The 22,410-nt window shown below is 42.6% G+C and overlaps 1 protein-coding gene across 1 annotated transcript; it reads left to right on the top strand.

The window, feature by feature from the left end:
• Nucleotides 1–2,739: 2,739 nt before the first annotated feature.
• On the top strand, nucleotides 2,740–21,745 carry LOC125449240 (uncharacterized). The gene is made up of 6 exons (XM_059641500.1): nucleotides 2,740–2,970; nucleotides 5,714–5,877; nucleotides 6,786–6,880; nucleotides 13,558–14,452; nucleotides 16,273–16,400; nucleotides 21,462–21,745. The coding sequence occupies exons 1-6, from the start codon at nucleotides 2,740–2,742 to the stop codon at nucleotides 21,743–21,745; spliced, it is 1,797 nt and encodes a 598-aa protein (XP_059497483.1).
• The last annotated feature ends 665 nt before the right edge of the window (nucleotides 21,746–22,410 follow it).

The raw sequence follows: 22,410 nt of genomic DNA, 5'->3' as shown, positions 1-22,410 counted from the left end.
GCAGATGGGTGAGAGCATTTAAGGTGGAAAAGACATATGAGGATCTTGGAGAGATTACTCTGCTGGAAGAGTTTAAAAACTCACTTCCAGAAATGATGAGAAATCATGTTAATGAACAGAAAGTGCAAACAGTGAGAAGAGCTGCAGAGACTATGGATGAATATGCATTTGTGCATAAATTGAAATTTAGCTTCTGACAGCAATTACATTCCATGAGGGATAGGAATTGTGAAAAAGGGAGACCTTCAATGAGAAGAAAATAGATCACACAGGGAACAGCTTACCACAGATGAAAAAAGAAACCCTACAGAATGAAAAGGAGGTGAATGGTCTCAAGTGTTTTCACTGATATTGAAAGGGGCATAAAAGGTCACAGCGCCAGTGGTTAAAGAAAGGTACTGGCAGAAAGGGTGAGGTAAAAGGGGCTAAACCAGTGGGATTATTAGAGGCAGTGATACAGTTTGTTCTTGTAAATGACCTAGCCGGATCAAAGGTGGGAGTGACTCCCTTTGTAGTGGAGAAACTGCAAGAAAACCAGGGAACTGAGGAGTTAAATGAAAAATACTCTGGAATTTTTTGGAATGCTTGGTGAAAAGATCCCATTGTGATAAGTTAAAGCAAGAAGGAAAAATTAAGAAGAGAGCTGAAGGAGTTGAGGTCCAAATAACTGACACCCTGTTTATTGAAATGGTGAAGGAAAACTCTAACAGATATTAGATGATACAGAGGTGTTGAGTTCTGAAAGATTAATAGAGTTACAACAAAAATATGAGGCAATAAAAGAGTTATGTCATAAAGGCTACTCAGAAAAAGAATCAGAACATATTCCAACATTATTATACTTAGGACTAAATCCTAAGGTGAAAATGGAGACCGTGGCAGATTAGTGCAGAAGAGAAATGTGTGCAAGTTCACCAGATTGTGTTGCCAGTAGCATACATACAGGAATTATTGAGGGTACCACATGAATTACCTGTAGGAGATCATCTGGGAGTGAGAAAGACTCATGATTAAAATACAAAAGAAAACTATTGGCCTGGCTTGCATAAAGATGTGGTTTAATTAAGCTATACATGTCAATTTTGTCAGATCATAGGAAAGCTACAGGCAGGAATAAAACAAAAACATTTGATGCCAATTCACGCATTTGAAGAAACTTTTAAGCAAGTTATGATTGATTGCGTCAGTTCCCTCCCTAAAACTAAAAGTGGAAAACAGTATTTGATAACCATAATAGATATGTCTGTCAGATATCTGGGGGCAACTCCATTACAGCATGTTAAGACAAAAAGGATTGTGGAAAAGTTGGTTGCTTTCTTTACACATTATGGCCTATTGAGGGAGATTCAGTCAGACCAAGGGTCCAATTTTATTGCCAAACTATTTAAGGAGAACAGAGATAGTTGAGACATCCAATATTTTTAAATCAAGTTCTATACCATCCTGAATCCCAGGTAGTATTGGAAATATGGCATCAGACACCAAAAATGATGTTGAGGGCTTATTGCCAGGATTACCCAAATGATTCGGATAAAGGCGGCCCATTTATATTGCTTGCTACGAGAGATGCTCCAAATGAAATGACTCAGTTTATTCCATTTGAATCAATATCCAGACACAAAGTTATAGGGCTTTTAAAGTTAACTATGGAAAATTTGACAGGTCCAAACTCAGAGATTTTACAATTGGGTTATGTATGTGAAGTGATAGAAAGATTAAACAGAGTAGGTGAATTAGCTAGACAACATCTGAAGGTGGCACAACATTTAATGAAGAAAGAAGCAGATAAGGAATTTAAAATGCATACATTTGTCCGTGGGGATAAAGTATTTGTGTTGTTACTAGTGGTAGGCAATCCCTTCAAAGTAAAGTTTTCTGATTGCTATCAGATTGACAAGAAGTTGAGTGACGTGAATTATCTGGTAAAGATGCCAAATAGAAAAAGATACATCTGGTATGTCATGTGAATATACTGAAACCACAATGAAAGTCTAATTTTGTGATTATGTCAACAGAGAGCTGGAGAAACAGACATCAGCTTTGGCCCCTTCAGAGTGAGGAATCAATTCCCGATGATTTGGATTTTGATGTGCCTCACAAGAAATTAAATAATGAGAAAGGCCTTAAAGAATGGGAAAGGATAGTGAGCTATCTGTCTCAGGAACACAGAACTGAATTGAAAGGCTCATTGCAGCAATACGAGACATATGTGGGAATAGAATGGGGAGGACTTACACTATAGTACACAAGGTTGAAATATGGACTCCTATTCCAATTAAACAACACCCCGACAGGCTTAATCCTCTGAAAGCAGCATAGTACAGAAGGAAGTGAAAGTGATGGTCTAAGAAGACTTCATAAAGCTAAGTCAAAGTGAGTAGAGTTGGTTCCCAAACCTGATGGTACTCAATGAGTTTGCACAACTTATCTGAATGCTGTAACTAAATCAGACTCATACCCAATTCCAAGGCTGGACGACTGCGTGGAAAATGTTGAAGGCGCCACTTCCATCACAAAATTAGACTTACGTTGTGGTTGCTGGCAATTATCTTTATCAGAGGAAGTGAAAAAAGTTTCTATGTTTATAATCCCATATGTACTGTATCAATTTAAAGTACTGTTCTTTGGAATGAGGAATGCATATATTTCAGAAACATATGAACCGAATTATGGCTGGACTGACTAATTGCAGTCTATACAGATGATTTAGTGATATTTAACCATTCATGAAAAAATCAAATGGTGCATTTGGCAGAGCTCTTCGAAAGATTACAGAATGCAAAACTACTTATAAATTTAGCCAAAACTGAATTTGCGAAGGCAGAGGTGATGCCCTTGGAACGCAACATCGGACACAGAAGGATGAATCTGAGTGGTGTGAAGATGAAGATCATCAAGGAATTTCCAAGATCATCCTTGAAGAAGGAGGAGTTTCGATTTTTGGGACTGAATGGATTCTTTTGGAAATTTGTACCAAACTTTAATAGCGTGGAGGCACTGTTGATTGATTTGCTAAAGAAGAACATGACATTTCAGAGACCAGAAGGCATTTTACAATTTAAAAGCCATGTTAACCACTGCACCAGTTTTAGCCACACCAGATTTTTGGAAACCCTGTAACGTCACTATTGACACAAGCAATGTAAGGGTTGGAGTTGTGTTGATGCAAGAGAATTTTGTTACAGAAAGGCCAATTGTTAGCCAAAGTTCCTTTTCAAAGGAACTCAAATTCATCAGGTAAACTATACCACCATTGAAAAAGCGTGTATTGGAGACTGTTGTGTATACTGACCATAACTCTCTCATCTTTTTGGAAAGATTTAAGGGCAAGAAAATGAGTCTAGTTTATTGGAGTCTTACTTTACAAGCATTTAGTTCACAAATTGTGCATGTTGTGATTTGTAAAAATGTTATTGTGGATGCATTATCGCAGGTTTAAAGAATGTATGGATATGATAGATCTGTTAGGGTGCAGTGTTAAGAATGTATGCAGAATTAGTGTGAAATGTGTAACTTTAGATGACTGACCTATGTATTTTGTGATAATCGTATTAAGGCTTGGGGAAAAAAAGCCATCTTTTCATAATGATGTTTTTGAGGGGAAAGGTGTTACAAGGTTGCGTTGAGTGCGCACGAATTGGAAGGCAGGAAGTTAGAATTTGTTTGTAATAATGACAGGGAGAAGAATGCATGGTTTCTTAAAGAGGTAAAGTGTTTTTCTAAGCTTGGAAAATTACACAGAAAATGCACCTCTAAGCAGCTGAAGAGGGACAGACTGTTCTGAAATTGAAGCATGTGTCAGTTGGCTGTGTGACTGGGAAACTCAGGCATGTCTTGATGTTTTGGCAATGAGCTTGAATATCAACCAGTTAACTTAGAAAAACAACTTAGTGAATGAAAACCAGTTGAAGAAGAGTCTCGACCCGAAACGTCAACTTTCCTGCTCCTGTGATGCTGCTTGGCCTGCTATGATCATCCAGCTTCACACCGTGTTATCTCAGATTCTCCAGCATCGGCAGTTCCTCCTATCTCTGAATTTAAATCTGATAGTTTGGCAACCTCAGATTGATGCTATTGTAAAGCAAAAAGTCATCCAAGGTATGTAAGAAGAAGGTTTTGAAAATTGATGTGAGAGCAAATTTTGGGCAGCACGGTGGCTCAGTGGTTATCACTGCAGCCTCACAGCGCCAGGGACCCGGATTCGATTCCTGCCTCAGGCGACTGTCTGCGTGGAGTTTGCACATTCTCCCCGTGTCTGCGGGGTTTCCTCTGGGTGCTCTGGTTTCCTCCCACAATCCAAAGATGTGCATGCTAGGTGGATTGGCCATGCTAAACTGCCCGTAGTGTTCAGGAGTGTGTGGGTTATAAGGGCATGGGTCTGGGTGGGATGCTTCAAGGGGCAGTGTGGACTTGTTAGGCCGAAGGGCATGTTTCCACACTGTAGGGAATCTAATCTAATCAAATGACCATCTGACGAATGCACATCTAGAACTCACGGAAATCTCTAAGCTCTCTGAGAAAGCATTGTTATCCAGAAAAGGTTCCACAACTCTTCTATCTAAGAGTCATAACAAAGAATTTCACAGAGAAAATATCTCTGTCAGGATGATCAGCGGAAGAAAGGTGTTTATGAGTAGAGAGACAGTGGAGAAGACAGAACATTTTGGAAGACACACCTCGAATGAACTTTGAGCATGTGAGTTGTAATTTATTTTTCTTATGACTTGGCTTTATGTAAGTTAGACTTGTGTCTATTCAAAAAGCATGCCAGAAGAATTTAGTTTATTTGGGGAATAGTTAGTAGCTATGAGAAAGTGTTTGGTTTGTTAGTAGCTCTGTTAATTTGTTCACTGTTAGCATTAAATAAATAAATTGTTACATGTTATTATAAGATGAATATCAGGAATTTATTTCATTTAACCACTTTTTTAAACAGATTAGGCAAGGTGAGGTGAGATTTTCTGGGTGTTTCTGGTTTAATTATTAGACAGAGGCCTCTACTACCTCTGTAACTCATTGGTGTTTGTATTTGATTTTTAATTATCAGAGGGGTTTGATCTTCCCCTTCCTAACACCCTTCCAATGAAGGCAGGCATGCCACCAGCCTTTTTTGCTAACTTGACTACATGAGTTCCCACATTCAGTGTTTTGCACATCCAGATTCCTCTGCATATCAATACTCCTAAACTTTCTGCCATTCACTGTATAATTTCCACTTCCGTTTTAGAAAGCAGGAGTGCTACACTGAAATTACATCATTTGCCATGATCACACTGAATGGTGATGCAGGCTAAAAGGGCCTACACTCGCATCTAATTTATATGTTTCTATTTATGTTCAATTTTCTGTCAAAACTGGAGTATAATCGAGGTTAGTGGCTGTTCTGGTTTCAGTTCAAGAAAAAAAAATGATCGAGCAGTGCACCACTTTGAAGCTAAACAGGGTATTAGAGAAAGTGGAAACCTTTCATAAAAAGTGCAGCATTAGGGCTAGTGGCTGGAAACTGTCTCAGTAGTGGAGGGCATCAGGAGTCTACCGGATTATAAAAGGGGAAAGAAAGAATGGGACATTTTCAATGCATTACAATGCAGACAAGTCTTCACAGAAACGTCCCCTGTGAACGTTCAACATGGCAAACCTCAAACATCCGTGTGTGAGCGCTGGTGTAAGTGTTTTTGCATTATTGCATTGCGTCTGTCCGAACTTAATATAGAAACAGAAAGCTCTGGAAGTTGGATATGTGAAACGAATAAAGCAAGCAAATGCCAGAACTGTTCAGAAAGTAGGGCAGCCATCAGCTTTGAAAAGCGCTACCTTTCAATCGACCTGTCTACAGTTAAACAAACTGTGCGGCGTAGAATTGGGTGAACTCAGAAAGTAAGCTTTGGAAATGAGAAATCAACAGAGTAAATAAAATCCTTCTGAGCGAAAGCTGGGCAACATAAATATAACATGTAGGTTTGAACTTGTTAACAGTGCAGGAAAATGGGTCATCGCACAACCAATGCATCCCGGCTGAGCTGCGCGGTACTGCATGATTTTGGCCAGGTTAAACCGGAACAGCGCCTACTGAATATTTTCACGCTGGACTCCGCTGAACATTTTAATACCAGCAAAAAAATTCTCTAATCGAACCCAACCAGCACTACTCCAGCAAGCATGAGCTGGACACTTCTGCATTGAATACAATGGTCCTAGGCTAAACCTTAGTCGGTCCGCGCTAATAGAAGCATACTGCACCGCACTTCTCTGATGAAGGGTCTAGGACAGAAACGTCAGTTTTTGTGCTCCTGAGATGCTGCTTGGCCTGGTGTGTTCATCCAGCTCCACACTTTGTTATCTAATACTGTACAATGTAACTGTTTTGGGAGTGACCCATGATCTATGAATATTTATCAGGAGCCACAATGTTACTCTGCTTTCCTTTATATATGGTTAGTTACATTGAGAGCTGAGGGTGGGTAACACGGCATTAAAATGTCGCACCCCTAAAGTTGCTCCCATTGAATAGCCACTTTAATATTTGTAGCCCCGTGAGAAACATTTCATTATCTTCCATGGAGAAATGTAACAGGCGACACCGAATAGTGTCAGAGTATATCACTGTGGAATATGACTGCATTTCTGAAATATAGTTCAAGCTTTCAAAGCACAAACATCATCCTGGCCGCCGTTTCGTCATTCTGTTTGCTACAATTAGTTAATTATGTTTATCAGAAAAAGCTAACTACCCAAATATCTCCCAGGAATAGGACAACAAATATAAACGCTTGACTATTCTGCAGAACACATTCGGAGCTTCTGGGAGAAATGCATGGATCCCCGAAAGAACTGGTGTTTGCCATTTTCTATCCTCTTCTTGCAGTTATCGGGCTTCCAGGTAAAGTAACATACTTATGTATTTGCGTTGGAAATCGCTGGTTCACTGTAGTACTACTCTGTTCACAGACAACTTTTCAATAATTTTATCCTTAACTGGACTCGTTCCACGGTTTAGTACGGCATGTTTTTTTTTCTTGCATTGTGTAATTTTGACATTTTAAAGGTATTAACTTCCAAAGTTCCACGGGTAATTCTGTACCATTAACCATACATGTTTTCTCCATTAATTGTCTTATTTCAATCTTCTGTCAGCAAGGATACCTTGTGATGATAGACTTGCTCGCCGAGCCAGTGTGTTTGATTGCAGACAATTCGTCACCCTGTTGGGTAACATTGTCAATGCGCCTCCGGTGAAGCGCTTGTTCAGTCCCGAGACATACAAATAACAAGCGGGGCAGAACACCAAGACTTCACTGGAGGTGCTCTGACGATGTTACCTAGCAGGGTGACTAAACGTCTGCAAACACACCGGCTCGGCGAGCAAGTCTACACTCTCATCCACAACCCGAGCTACAAATCTTCTCAAAGACTTTAAGGATTCCTTGTATTGCTTGTGTAGTTCATCGTTTCCCTTTCTTGATTATTAATGTTTGCTCAGCCAATACCTCTTCTTGCCGATAATGATACAACTTTATGAAGCCCTGCGAGCATTTCAAATTCCAAAATTAAAGTGCCAATATATAATTAGTGCTGGCGCTCTATATGCATCAAAACAATGTTATCGCAGGTTAGAAGTATAGCTGTTATGTTTCTGGCAGTCATAATGATGGTGTATGTTCACGTGGTTAGCCCTTTGTCAATATGTTGTAATGAATTCGGCTAACATCATGAATTACCACATTATACTGCAGTGTAAAGTTACATGATGTTTGTTTCTCGTTTCACCAAAAACGTTTCTCAAATACTTCGCTGGTTGAAGTTATTTAATAATTAAGTAATTTCCCACTGATTCTGAGATGTAATATTCGCGCAATGACATTACTAGACGTCGACCATGAGCAGAAGGTTCGTTTAGTAACAATTGAACTTTTTTTAAAATCAGTATGTGGTTAATCAAAATTCAGACTTCCATTTCTTGCACCTAGCCCCGTATGATTCAGTAAAACGATCCCTACTTAGAATCCCTACAGCGTGGAAGCAGGCCATTCAGCCCATCAGGTCCACACTAAGATTCTGTAGAGCATCCCTCCCACCTCTCCAGTCTATAACCTTGCACTTGCCATGGTTCATCCACACGGCCTGCACATTGTTTGACCCTGGGAGGAAACCCACGCTCAGGCGGTAGATTATGCAAAATCCGCGCAGACAATCCAAGATAACAAAGTGTGGAGCTGGATGAACACAGCAGGCCAAGCAGCATCTCAGGAGCAAAAAAGCTGACGTTTGAGACCTCTCTGATGAAGGGCCTAGGCCCGAAACGTCAGCTTTTGTGCTCCTGAGATGCTGCTTGGCCTGGTGTGTTCATCCAGCTCCACACTTTGTTATCTTGGATTCTCCAGCATCTGCAGTTCCCATTATCCACGCACAGATAATCGCCCGAGTCTGGAATTGAAGCTGCTCTCCTGGCTTTGGAAGGTAACAATGCTAATCACTGAGCTACTGTGCCGCCCTCCTGTATCGCTCCAGAGGTTCACGGATGATTAAGTGCTTTTATTCTGAAACTATTACCTGGAAAGATCCAGGATAGTTTCCACTATTATATTATTAAGTGGACAGCTTGATTATTGGCACCCCTCATGTCCTGGACATTATGTTTTAAATTAGAAGAGATAAAAATGATAATCAATCCTGAATACGCGAAGTAGGATTGGCAACATAATACATTGTCAGAGAATCATAAGGCCTGCAGCACAGGACCAAAAAACAACCTTCAGCCGTCTCGTTTGATCCAGGCAAAAACAACTACGAAACTGTTATGATTCCCATTTTCGAATACTTAGCCCATAACCTTTATATGTATCGGCATCATGGCGGCTCATCTAATTATTTCTTAAATGTTATGAGCATTCTTTACTACTCTTACACAAAGTAAGTTCTAGATTCCCATCATCCTCTGAGTCATACAAAAGTTTACATCCACTCTAACCCTCCTTCCCCTTCCGTTCAATCAAAACGGGAGAGTACCTACAGCCCGCCGATCAATGCATACGGAAAGTTCCTTCCTGTTTCCCCTGCCTATGCCGCTCAAAACTTTACACCTGCAGTCAGGTCTCCACCTCATCTCCACTTTTCCAACGAAAGGAGGGTCATTTCTCTCATTAGGTCCTCACACACTGCTAGATCGTGTGGTTCGCATCATTAATAAATGTCGCCCTGTCTATCTAAGGAGGCGAATTTTTGTTATCAGATCAACAAATTGCGCATGGTAAAGAGAATAAAATCACGCAAATGATTAGGTGAAGAATGAATAGCGAATTGTGCATGTCTAGTGAGTTTTGGTGACTTTAAAATAGTTCGAGAGCCAGGCACTGCGAAGGAACTAAGTCCTCATGCAGTTCGGTTGAATTGTTCGACAGGCAACGAACGGGAATGTAGATATTATCTGTTTTAAAAAAGGAAATGACGGAGTTCATTTATTGTTAATTACTGAAACAGAATACTAAACTGCATGAATTAGTGGGATTTATAAACACCAGCAACATTTATCAATAGTTGCAAGTATGTCGGTCATCACGGAGACGAATGGACTTTTGCATTTTTGCGAAAGGAGTAGAATCTCTGAGCAGGAAATTGCTGCAACTGTTTAAGGGATGAGTAAGAATCTTCGAGGAGTATGAAGAGAGATTGAGGAGTTTAGGCCCATACTGTCTGGAGTTTTGAAGAATAAGAGATCTAACTGAGATATTTAGGCTGCTAAACAGCATTGTCAAAAGAGACGTACAAAGGATGTTTCCTTCTATGGGACTTCTAGAATGAAAGGTCGCAGTTTATAACAAGTGATACCAGATTTAAAACACAGACAAGTAACAACTCCTTTCAAATAGTAGTGAATCTATGGAATTCACTATCCTAGCATGTTGTGGACGCTGGGACATTGAGTATATTAAAAAAGGACGTAGATTTTTCATGAGCTATGTGTTGAAGGATTGTGGAGAGCAGGCAGGATAGTGGATTTGAGATGAGATGAACCATTCTTGTAAAAAATGGCTGAGCACTTTCGTGGGATTGAATTGGCTAGTCCTGTTCCCAGATCTATCACCAATATGTTCTTACGATAATTAAATGAAAAATAAAATAAAATCAATGCAACTGAAGTATTGTAAAGTCATGATAGGGAAGTTTAATTGAATGGAAGGTGTTGCCTCTGATGTGCAGAAAGTTGGAGGCAATTCCTTGCCAGCATAACGACAAGAAGTGTCACCGTCTTCTACAAATTGATCTCTTGGACTCTGAGCTCAATTGATGCTTGCAACACGCTGGCATATTAACAGGGCCAAGAACCTGCGAGCAATATGATAAATGAAGTGGTCGTACTAAAAACCAGGAAAATTGACTGGAAAAGAAATGCTGGTTTCCAGCAAAGTGGGAAAGCGGCACAGGTAGTGAGGAGTCTTCTCCAGTTTTCTCGTTAATTATTTTCCATCTTTGACTCATAAGGATATTGAGTTCTTGCAGAAGCGCAGTCAGAGCCAAGGTCCAATAACGTGGTTGGCTTAAGTGTACGCGTAGGGAAGAGGAGCTCGGACTTTTTTTCACTGGAGAAAAGGAGGAGGAGAGGGGACCTAATTGAGGTATACAATATAATGAGAGGCATAGATAGAGTTGATAGCCAGAGACTATTTCCCAGGGCAGAAATGGCTAACACGAGGGGTCATAGTTTTAAGCTGGTTGGAGGAAAGTATAGAGGGGATGTCAGAGGCGGGTTCTTTACACACTGAGTTGTGAGAGCATGGAATGCGTTGCCAGCAGGAGTTATGGAAGCAAGGTCATTGGGGACATTTAAGAGACTGCTGGACATGCATATGGTCACAGAAATTTGAGGGTGCATACATGATGATCAATGGTCGGCACAACATCGTGGGCTGAAGGGCCTGTTCTGTGCTGTACTGTTCTATGTTCTATGTTCTTAAAAGGAGTAACAACGATGATTTATCTACTTGGAAACCATTACATCAGAGAAAAATTAGACCTTTCGGCCCATCGAGTCTGCACGACGATTTGGCATGGTTGGTACGCTTCTGAACTCCATTCTCCTGTCTTCTGGCGACCCTTGATTCCCTTACTAATCAAGAACTTCTTTTCTCTGTCTTCAATACACTCAATGAATTGGCCCACATAGGCCTACAGTCAACAAAATGAGTTCCAAAATTTAAGCATGATCTGCTTTTAAAAATTCCTCTTCTTCTCAGTTCTCAGGTCAGAAAGACAGGTATATTTTTACATCGTCTCATAAAATATTTAATCTCTGTGACAACCCTGGAGTCAGCAAGCCTTTATTCTTCAAGTGTGCTACCAGAGTGAGATATAACAGCAGAAAAGTAATGGTTGATATTTAAAGGAATTTGACACTGACAACGACAGTTAAATATTTCTGTAAGTGTAGGCAGCCAAATGAAACAAAAATCAAAAGTAGCTAATGAAAAAGGTTCAAGATTCTATGAGACAAAGGAAAGTGACTTTTATAAATCCTGGAAAAAGCACTGAGCTTGACAATTAAGAATAATTGAGAATCCAGCAAAGGAGCATCATTAAATTAATTCAGTAAAGGGGAAAATAATATGCTTACATAATAACTATGTACATAATACCAGAGACAAACCATTTATTTAGGAACATAAGAAATCAAAACAAGCCTGGGCAATTGTCGACCCGTTAATTGCGAGCAATGCAGAATATAGAATGGAAAATTACAAATAAACTGTAAAGTTACTTTGTGTTTATCATCATGGAAGAAGTTACGGAACGTCTAACAGAAATCCGAGGCAGCAAAGGTACCAAAAGGAAACCTGAACAACTGACAAAAAAGACTCCTGAAGAGATGGTTCCCGAAATTTAAGTGGTAAATCAGTTGTCTTTAGTTTTCATCATCCTAGAGTTTTGCTGAGGTGGTAAGAAAGATAACGAATGCATTGGTTGTAATACTTCGGATTTTCGTGAGGCCTGGAAATGTTCATGTGAATGTTAGGTTATAAAATGTTTATAGAATGAAGAACAGGAAGAATATAGAAGTACAGGCATGCTTGCTATCAGTATTAGGAAAATGACTCTACAATATCAGAAAAAGAAAGAGGTATATTATCTGAAAAAAAGTGTGGTTTCTGGATGCTTCAAAAGAACAGGGGAGTTTTGCACAATCAACATGGATATATCAAAAGGAATGCATGACTGAAACTTTCAAATGGAAGGTTTAAGATTATTGTGTGTCGTTTTGACAAGGACCCTCCAACAAAGTTGGCTTATTTAGATTTTCACAAGGGTTTTGGTAAAAATCCACGCAACGGGTTAGTGAGTAAATTTTTCATCATATTCTAGAGAACATACCTGTATGTATAAAGATAAGCAGATCTTCTGACAGCAATGGCATGTCACCAGAATGGTTGCTCAGGAATTAGTGCTATATCCACAACAGTTCACAATCTATATGAATATTTGGATGGGGGAACCAATTGTAATATGTCCAGGTATGCAGATGACACCAACCTGGTCGGGAACATACATTTTGAGGATGGTTTTTAAAAGTTTTGGGACGTCAGAAAAAAATGATGTGAACGGACTAGAACACGACAACTCGGGCTGATTACTGGGGAATTTGAGGTGAGACTTGATTGAAGTCTATAAAATTAGGAGATGCACAGATACAATTGATGGTCAGAACCTTTATTCTCAGAGTTAAAACATCTTAAACTAGAGTGCAGGCATTTAAGATGAGGGGTACAGTTCACAGGAGATGTGAGGGGCATGGTTTTTACACAGAGTGGTCGGAGTCTGCCGGAGTGGTGCTGGAGGCAGATACGATAGGTATTTTTAAGGGACTTTTGGTAAGCACATGGATATGCTACAAATGGAGGGATATTGTCCAAGGGTAGGCAGAAGGGGTTAGTTTAATTTGGTATCATGTTTTGCACAATATTCTGAGCCAAATATATTCCTGTGCAGTACAGTTGTGTTGTCTATATTCTAACAGATGAAATATGATGTCAGTACATATAAAGGTGTTCTGTTCAGCAGATAAAGTACAATAAAGCAGCATATTTATTAAATGGTGAGAGACTGGGAAATCCAAAGATCTTTCCTTCTCAGACACGAAAGGTTAGAATGATGGCATTGCTTTGGGGCCGTTTTGAACATCTGCACTATGCTAATTTCCAGACATTGTTCACTAATGAAATGACCATGCTCTGAACACATGGCAGAGGACACAGTCCATTTTTTTTTCTTTGATCCATGGAATGTCTGATGACTCACAATATTTTCATTCAGTTTTGTAAATTATTTTACATTCTGAAGATAATATCATTTTTTTTAAAATCAAAATGATTATTTCCAACTCAAAAGAAAGCAAACATTGTAGAAGCAGTAGTTTTATATGGAATTAAAAATTTGTAAATATTTTCATCGTCACTAAAACTGATAATGTTAGTTCAGAATTTAATTTGCAAATCCTCTGGTGTCTCTCCCTCAAATGTATGCAATGCCCCATTTCTCTGAAATAATTCCCATCTCTTTGTGTTTCAGCTAACTTGCTTGCCATTGTAATTCTGCTTCGAGGAAACTGCGGCCTTTCCAGATGTATCACGCTATACCTGACGGCGTTGGCAGTGGCAGATTTCCTGGTCATTCTAACAGCAGTGGTACTGAACAGGATTTCTGGTATCTATTTCCAATTCAGTTTTCTGTCAATTACACCAATATGCAGTCTTCGTGCTGTCCTGAACGTTGTAGGTTTGGGCAGCTCTGCCTGGCTAACAGTGGCTTTTGCTTTTGATCGATTTGTCGCCATTTGTTGGCAGAAACTCAAAATAAAATACTGCACCGAGAAAACGGCAGCCCGGGTGATAGGAGCTGTTTATGTAGCCTTCTGTTTTATTTCTTCTTTCCTGTATTTCATATATGAACCGTTGTACATAGATAACCATGTACCCTGGTTCTGCAATGTAAAGGCCATATTTTATACAGAACCTGCGTGGGCTGCATATGACCTGATTCTTCGCATTTTATGCCCTTGTCTCGCATTCACCCTGATTCTACTGTTCAATGCTCGGACTGTCAAACACATTATAGTGGCCAGTAAAGCCCGCAGCAGGCTCCGGTCCCAGAATGGTAAAGAGAATAAGAACGATCCAGAGATGGAGAACCGGAGAAAATCCATTGTCTTACTCTTCTGTGTTTCGGGCAGCTTCGTCCTGTTATGGATTTGGATGCTAATAACTTTCATCTATGTCAGAATTGCGAGTCTGAATTATTCGTCCAGTTCTAATTTTAATGAATCCAACTACATTCTGAAAGAAATTGGAGTTATGCTTCAGCTTATGAGTTCTTGTATCAACCCATTCATCTATGCAGGGACACAGAGTAAGTTCAGACAGCAGGTAAAAATTGCACTGAAATATCCACTGACGCTTTTTGCAAAGTAATAAAAGTAGAAATTATTATGCACTTGTGTTTCGTTTGGCTTTACGTCACCGTGCCCAGGGGCTATCTTCTTAGTCCGGGAAAAACCATGTCCAGTTCCCTGTTCTGCATCAGCATAAACATTGCATCAACAACCTGCGCTCAGGAATGCCGATTCACGTTTGGCTGAAAATTAAACCTCATGACGATTTGACCCGCCGAATCTCACTCCCTGGGGAAGCTTGTTTCGCCCGACTCATATCTCAATTGAAATTAGAATATATGCTGTATCAATTGATGGTTTTCTTGACCTAACTTCACAGCCAATGTCATGTGGATATGCAGGGGATGTTGTTGCATCCTCTCGAACAAGCTCAGTACTTTTGCTATCCCTGACAGTTATTACTTAGACTGAGTAATTTGACGTGAATCTCAATTCAGCATTCCCTGTGATTCGATGACAGAATGCGACATGAAGGTGCAGAGACCATGTAGTTTCTCCAGTTTGTTCCCCGATACCATTCCCGATCCGCGTCCCAACAGAACTTACCCGTTTTAGTTCCATATTGTTTAATGATGTTACACAACCGAAGCAACGATATCAAAAATTTCAGCTTCATCCTGTCTTCATGCTTTCTTAGTTTTTGGCTCTTGCTTTCTGTGCAACTTGATCTTATTTCATTGAACTGTACATCTGCATTAGCTGACATTTTGTTTTACATTTCGGCTGCACCTCCCTGTTGTCTGTTTTCACGATCTGTTTCTGATTATGCCTATTTTACTGATAGTTTTTTGAAATAAATGCTCAGTCGTTTATTCTGAAATTCAGATACAGAAGCACTGCACAAGATTAATTAACACTCGAGTTTTGTTCAGGAATGTGACCTCATAGAGGACACAATACGCCAATTATCCCGACTCAATTCCAGTCATTGTCCCTGAAGGTGGCAATAAATAATAGCAACACTGGCAGGAATGGGCATCAATTAGTGTCCTCCTGCCTTGAATTGCATATTTTCATTGCGAGATTTTATAATATATTTTAACTGATAGCGTACCGTCGACCTAAAGGCTGCATTTAAACCAATTTCAAAACGTGATTATCTCAACTTGTAAGACGTCGGAGCTGGGTATCTCTGGATTGATGTCACTGCCAGCTGCGTGCCAGAGTGGAAGCAACATGATAGAGACGATTACTTGCTGCTTGAAGAATGGCGTAGAATGAAAGCTTTCTAATTCCCGTCGCATATGGAGGATCCAAGTAGTAATCCCAAAAATAATGAAGTAAACGGACAGAATATGGGAATTAACAAATGGGAGTTAAAAAGGAAAACGCGGTTCACACACACTACTTGATTTAAAAAATGAGACAGAATTATTAGCATACTGGAAAGTGTGGAAATTGATATGACAGTGTGTAATTAAATTAACCGAGCAATACATAGAATCATGTTACAGATGCTCAACAGATGAGCACAGGCTGAAAATCGTCATGGCATAATATAATAGGTTAGTCAAATCACGTGATACATGAGTATTATGTTAAAGACAATGGTGGCATGATGTGATAAGGTTAAGTATAGAGTAGAATACCATTGTGGCAGAAGATGATTAGAAAGACAATACAAGCAAATGTGACTGGTTATGCTAATGCACCAGATAAGCGCGGCAACTAGAAAAGTACAAAAGTAGCCAGCCCCAAATAGTCAGGGGCAGTTGGGAAACCATTTTTCTGATTGTTACAGCTTTTATTTGCAAATAAAAGTTTAACTCCTTGAGGAATTCTCTACGTCTCCTGGTGTTTTACACAGAGAATTGGGAAGGACTTCTCCACCACAGATTTGGCGTCATGAACAGGATCGGAAAGAGACCTACCCAAAAAGAGGTGGCAGCCCCAGGGCACTTCCCGGTCCACTGGGGGCACTCCCTAGACTGGCAGAATAAGGATTGGCCACCCACAAAGAAAAGTAAGCATTTTGCTGTCAATTTGAACTACATTCTGTTAAGTGGGGGAGGTTCTCAGGGATACAGATGTGCAGGGAACCTGCCGAATGGGCTCTCTGATCCAAAGAACCAAAAAGAGTGAGGTAAATTGAAGTTTGAGGACACACGGAAGATTGATCGGGAACAACTGCGCAGTGGAGTGAGTGATTGTAGAACATAGAGATTAGCTGAGATAAAATTCCACGTGGTGTAGGTAAGTCCCTGTGGATACCGCCTCGCAGGTAACCAGGGTCTGAACGGGCAGGGCAGAAAGTTCTGCAAATATCACCCTGGAAGAAGCAGTGGTCTGTACAGGCAGAGCAAATGAGGTAAGATTATTTTGTCGATAGTCCTATCAAAGCCGATTACAACTGAAAGCCAGCAAATTGGTAATGGTCGACTAAAGAAAATAACGGAGAATAGCCACACTTTCCGAAGCGCCATCAGATTGTTGAGTTGTGTAAAGTCAAGGACTGTATGATAATTAGACTGACGTAATTTTAACCATGAACAAAGGGACTGCAGTTGAAATACTAAGTAAGAAATTTCCAGTAGCAAGAAATGATATCATAAAAATTTCCAAAAAATGGGAAAAAAACTAAGAAATTACTAGCTAAACGGCCAAAAGAAGGTACCTTTGATAGAAATATGTGCGATGAAATGGAAGGGTTAATTGAAAACCACAAACCAAGAGAGAACTCTTAAAACAAGGAACCAGAAGAGGGAGCAGGAGGCGGGATACTAAAACTTTCTGGGACAGAGGGTGAAGAGTTGAGGAAAGCCTATCAGGCACCAGTTTTGACCAGGAGGGGTGCCAAGGAGCAAAATAAACAGTCTTCGGAAACAGGGAGTCAGGAAGAGAAAACCTCCATATATCCGGACTTAAGGACACTAGATAATCCCCCTCCCTATTCAAACAAAGGGAACATGAAACAGTGTCCTGTGATAAGGAGAATGGTAGAGATAGAGGGAGAATTGGATTGGGAGAGAGATGAAAAAGAGGGGAATACATTAAAAGAGAAAAGAGAGGCAGAAAAGAAGGCGAGGCAGGAAGAAATGGAAGTTATACAAACGTGAAAAACAGTACCTTTTGCATGAAATTAACATGTTACGCACGTTAAGAGAACAAAAAGATTATGAGGAATATCTACACCATAAAAGGGATGTTAAGCAGGGACAGAAGGGGAGTGATATGATGAAGGGAGAAGAGGATGCAGAGGAACGGGCAAGGAGATGGGCCCGAGCGGGACAACTGGGAAAAGGATGGGAGGAATTAGAGATAGCGTCAGAGTCAGAATCCAATGAGGAATCGCAATGTGGCAGTCTCAGCAAGAGAAAGAAGCCTCCACAAAGGAAGATGCTGCCATTGCTTATAAAATTTGGGGGCGGGGGGTGCGGTGGGCAAACAGCCACTATACATTCCTTGGGGAGCCCAGGATCAGGAGGGGCTGAAAAACGCGTTGCCCAGTGAGGGAGCAGGAAAGTGGATTCGAGACTTTGAGGATGAAACCACAGGAGGTTTGTAGGTGTGGAAGAGGGACTGTTCCACGTAACCTACAAAGAGACAGGCATAGCTTGGGCCCATGCAGGTACCCATGGCCACCCCTTTGCCTGTAGGAAGTGGGAGGAATCGAAAGAGAAGTTGTTGAGGGTGAGGACGAGTTCGTCTAAGCAGATGAGGGTGTCGGTGGAGGCGGACTGGTCGGGCCTGTGGGACAGGAAGAAGCAGAGGGCCTTGAGGCCATCTGCATGAGGAATGCCAGTGTATAGAGACTGGACGTCCATGGTGAAAATGGGGTGCTGGGGGCCAGGGAATTGGAAGTTCTGGAGGAGGTGGAGGGTGTGGGTGGTGTCACGGATGTAGGCGGGGAGTTCCTGGACCAAGGGGGAGAGAATGGAGTCCAGATAGGTGGAGATGAGTGGGGCAGGAGCAGGCGGAGACATTAGGTCGACCAGGGCAGGTGGGTTTGTGGATTTTGGGAAGGAGATAGAAACGGGCAGTGCGAGGTTGGGGAACAATGAGGTTGGAGGCTGTGGGTGGGAGGTCCTCTGAGTTGATGAGGTCATGGATGGTATTGGAAATGATGGTTTGGTGCTCGGGGGTGGGGTCATGATCAAGGGGGTGGTAGGAGGAGGTGTCAGAAAGTTGGCGTTTGGCCTCGGCGATGTAGAGGTCAGTGCGCCATACTACAACTGCGCCTCCCTTGTCTGCGGGTTTGATGGTTAGGTTGGGGTTGGAGCAGAGGGACCGGAGGGCTACCCATTCTGTGGGGGAGAGGTTGGAGTGGGTGAGAGGGGTGGAGAGGTTGAGGTGGTTAATGTTCCTCTTCCGCACCGACACTGGCCCCAAACCCCACCTCTTCCTCCGTTACATTAATGACTGTATCAGCACCGCCTCTTGCTCCCAAGAGGAGCTCGAACAGTTCATTCACTTCACCCACACCTTCCACCCCAACTTCAAGTTCACCTGGACCATCTCCAACGCATCGCTCACCTTCCTGGACCTCTCTGTCTCCATCTCAGGCAACCAGCTAGAAACTGATGTCCACTTCAAGCCCACCGACTCCCAGAGCTACCTGGAATACACCTCCTCCCATCCACACCCCTGCAAAAATTCCATCCCCTATTCCCAATTCCTTCGCCTCCACCGCATCCGCTCCCAGGTTGAGGCATTCCACTCCTGCACATCCCAGATGTCTACATTCTTCAAGGACCGCAACATCCCCCCAGCAGTGGTCGAGAACACCCTTCACCGTGTCTCCCACATTTCATGCAACACATCCCTCACACCGTCCCCCCGCAATAACCGCCCTAAGAACCTCATCCTCACATACTACCCCACCAACCTGCGGATACAACACATCATCCTCTGACACTTCCGCCATCTACAATCTGACCCCACCACCAAAGACATTTTTCCATCCCCACCCTTGTCTGCTTTCTGGAGAGACCATTCTCTCCATGACTCCCTTGTCTTCTCCACGCTCCCCACCAGACCCGACACCTTCCCCTGCAACCACAGGAAGAGCGACACTTGCCCCCACACCTCCTCCCTCACCCCCACCCCAGACCCCAAGATGACTTTCCATATTAAGCAGATGTTCACCTGCACATCTGCCAATGTAGTATACTGTATCCACTGCACCCGTTGGGGCTTCCTCTACATTGGGGAAACCAAGCGGAGGCTTGGGGACCGCTTTGCAGAACACCTCCGCTCGGTTCGCAATAAACAACTGCACCTCCCAGTCACGAACCATTTTAACTCCCCCTCCCATTCCTTAGACGACATGTCCATCATGGGCCTCCTGCAGTGCCACAATGATGGCACCCGAAGGTTGCAGGAACAGCAACTCATATTCCGCTTGGGAACCCTGCAGCCCAATGGTATCAATGTGGACTTCACAAGCTTCAAAAACTCCCTCTCCCCGAGTGCATCACAAAACCAGCCCAGCTCGTCCCCTCCCCCCACTGCGCCACACAACCAGCCCCGCTCTTCCCCTCCACCCACTGCATCCCAAAACCAGTCCAACCTGTCTCTGCCTCCCTAACCTGTTCTTCCTCTCACCCATCCCTTCCTCCCACCCCAAGCCGCACCTCCATCTCCTACCTACTAACCTCATCCCACCTCCTTGACCTGTCCATCTTCCCTGGACTGACTTATCCCCTCCCTACCTCCCCACCTATACTCTCCTCTCCACCTATCTTCTTTTCTCTCCATCTTCGGTCCGCCTCCCCCTCTCTCCCTATTTATTCCAGAACCCTCACCCCATCCCCCTCTCTGATGAAGGGTCTAGGCCCGAAACGTCAGCTTTTGTGCTCCTGGGATGCTGCTTGGCCTGCTGTTTTCATCCAGCCTCACATTTTATTATCTTGGTCAAGAATTGAGTTTACTTCATTGCACGTAGCTGTGTCTCCCACATTTACATTAACCAACGTTTATTCATCTGCAATGAAACCTTTTAAACACATTGAGATTCATAATTTCAGAGACGGCCACTGACATTTAGCAGCTGTTTTTAAGCAGTAAATATATATTAACAAACAATCATCTATTTTAGATATATTATAAGCATTCGCAAACTAACAAGTAGATCTGTTAGTTTCAACTTTTAGGAATGTTTAGGGCGGCATGGTGGCTCAGTAGTTAGCACTGCAGCTTCACAGCACCAAGGACCCAGGTTCGATACCAACCTCGGGCAACTGTCTGTGCGGAGTTTCCACATTCTCCCCTGTGCCTGCATGGGTTTCCTCCGGGTGCTCCGGTTTCCTCCCACGGTTCAAAGATGTGCAGGCTAGGTGGACTGGCCATGCTAAATTGCCGGGTGTGTGCGTTATAGGGCGGTGGGTCTGGGTGGGATGCTCCAAAGTGGCAGTGTGGACTTGTTGGGCCGAAGGGCCTATTTCCACACTGTAGGGAATCTAATCTAATCAACATATCTAACAACGAGTATCACTGCGTTCTGCTGACGGGGACCCTGCTTTACGACGGCTACTGTGGCGAACTCGGGTTGCCTGCCACCTAGCAGAATTTCAGTCCGTCAAGGAGCCCAATGAGTGTTGCAGAGTCCGATATTGGTACTTTTGTGGGTGCTTTCCTTTGTCTCATTAGAACCAAATCTTGAGGCCTCACATTAGCGCGTACAAGTATAAACTGATGAGATAAGGTTTGAAATTGGCTCAGGCTGAACTGACGATCGATTATGCATTGATAACACAGTGCGGAGCTGGAGGACCACGGCAGGCCAGGCAGCATCAGGGGAGCAGCAAAGCTGACTTTTCTGGTCGGGACGCGTCTTCAGAAATAGGGGAGGGGAAAGGGAGCTCATAATTAAATAGAGACGAGTGGTGGGGCTGGGAAAGGTAGCTACGATGGTGATAGGTGAGAGCAGGTATGTAGTGGTGGGGAGAGGTCAGTGAGGTGGGAGGAGCGGATGGGTAATAGAGAAGACCGACAGGTTGTGTCAGGTCAAGGAGGCGGGGCTGAGAGGGAGCGCAGGTTCTCCACAAAGTAATCTCCAAACCTCCGCTTGGTCTCACCAAATTAGAGGAGGCCACATCGGGACACGGCTTTGTAGAGCACCCGCGCACTGTTCGCGACAGACGGCACCTTCCAGTCGCCAAAAACTTCAACTTCCCCTCCCATATTGAGGCCATGGATTGTAGGCTCCCAAAGCGGAAGATGAGGTGCTGCTCCTGCAGTTTCCGGGTGGCGTATTGTCACACTGGAGGAGTTGTTGAAGGACAGTTGGCGTATTGTGTCCCGTATGAGGTCACATTTCTGAACAAAACTGGAGTGTTAATTAATCTTGTGCCGTTCTTCTGTGTCTGAATTTCAGAATAAACGATTGTGCAAAAATGCAAAATCAGTGAAACAGGCATAATAGAGCGTGAAAACAGAAAGCCTGAAGGAGCAGGCGAAAAGTGAAACAAAATGTCAGCGAATGCAAGATAACAAAAGTGTGAAACTGAATGAACACAGCAGGCCAAGCAGCATCTCAGGAGCACAAAAGCTGACGTTTCGGTCCAAGACCCTTCATCAGAGATGTCAGCTAATGCAGATAGGCAGTTACACAACATGAGCTCAGGTTGCACGGAGAGCAAAGGAGCGAAGAACAAAGAGAGGTATGAAGACAGGATGAAGCTGAAACTTTTGATATCGTGGCTTTGGTTATGTAACATCATTAAACAATATGGAACTCAAACGGCAAAACTAAGTGTGGAGCTCGATGAACACAGCAGGCCAAGTCGCATCCTAGGAGCACAAAAGCCGACGTTTCGGGCTTATACCTTTCATCAGAAAAAAGGGTTAGGGTCTCGGCCCGAAAAGTCAGCTTTTGTGCTCCTAAGAAGCTGCTTGGCCTGCTGTGTTCATCCAGTTCCACACTTCGTTATCTCGAATTCTCCAGCATCTGCAGTTCCCATTATCTCTGGAACTAAAACGGGTAAGCTCTGTTGGAACGCGGATCGGGAATGGTATCGGGGAACAAACTGGAG

The sequence above is a fragment of the Stegostoma tigrinum genome, chromosome 42 (genome assembly GCF_030684315.1).
Source record: "Stegostoma tigrinum isolate sSteTig4 chromosome 42, sSteTig4.hap1, whole genome shotgun sequence".
Lineage (NCBI taxonomy): Eukaryota > Metazoa > Chordata > Chondrichthyes > Orectolobiformes > Stegostomatidae > Stegostoma > Stegostoma tigrinum.
The sequence above is the reverse complement of the archived record's forward strand: the minus strand, read 5'-3'. Positions and strand labels throughout refer to the sequence as shown.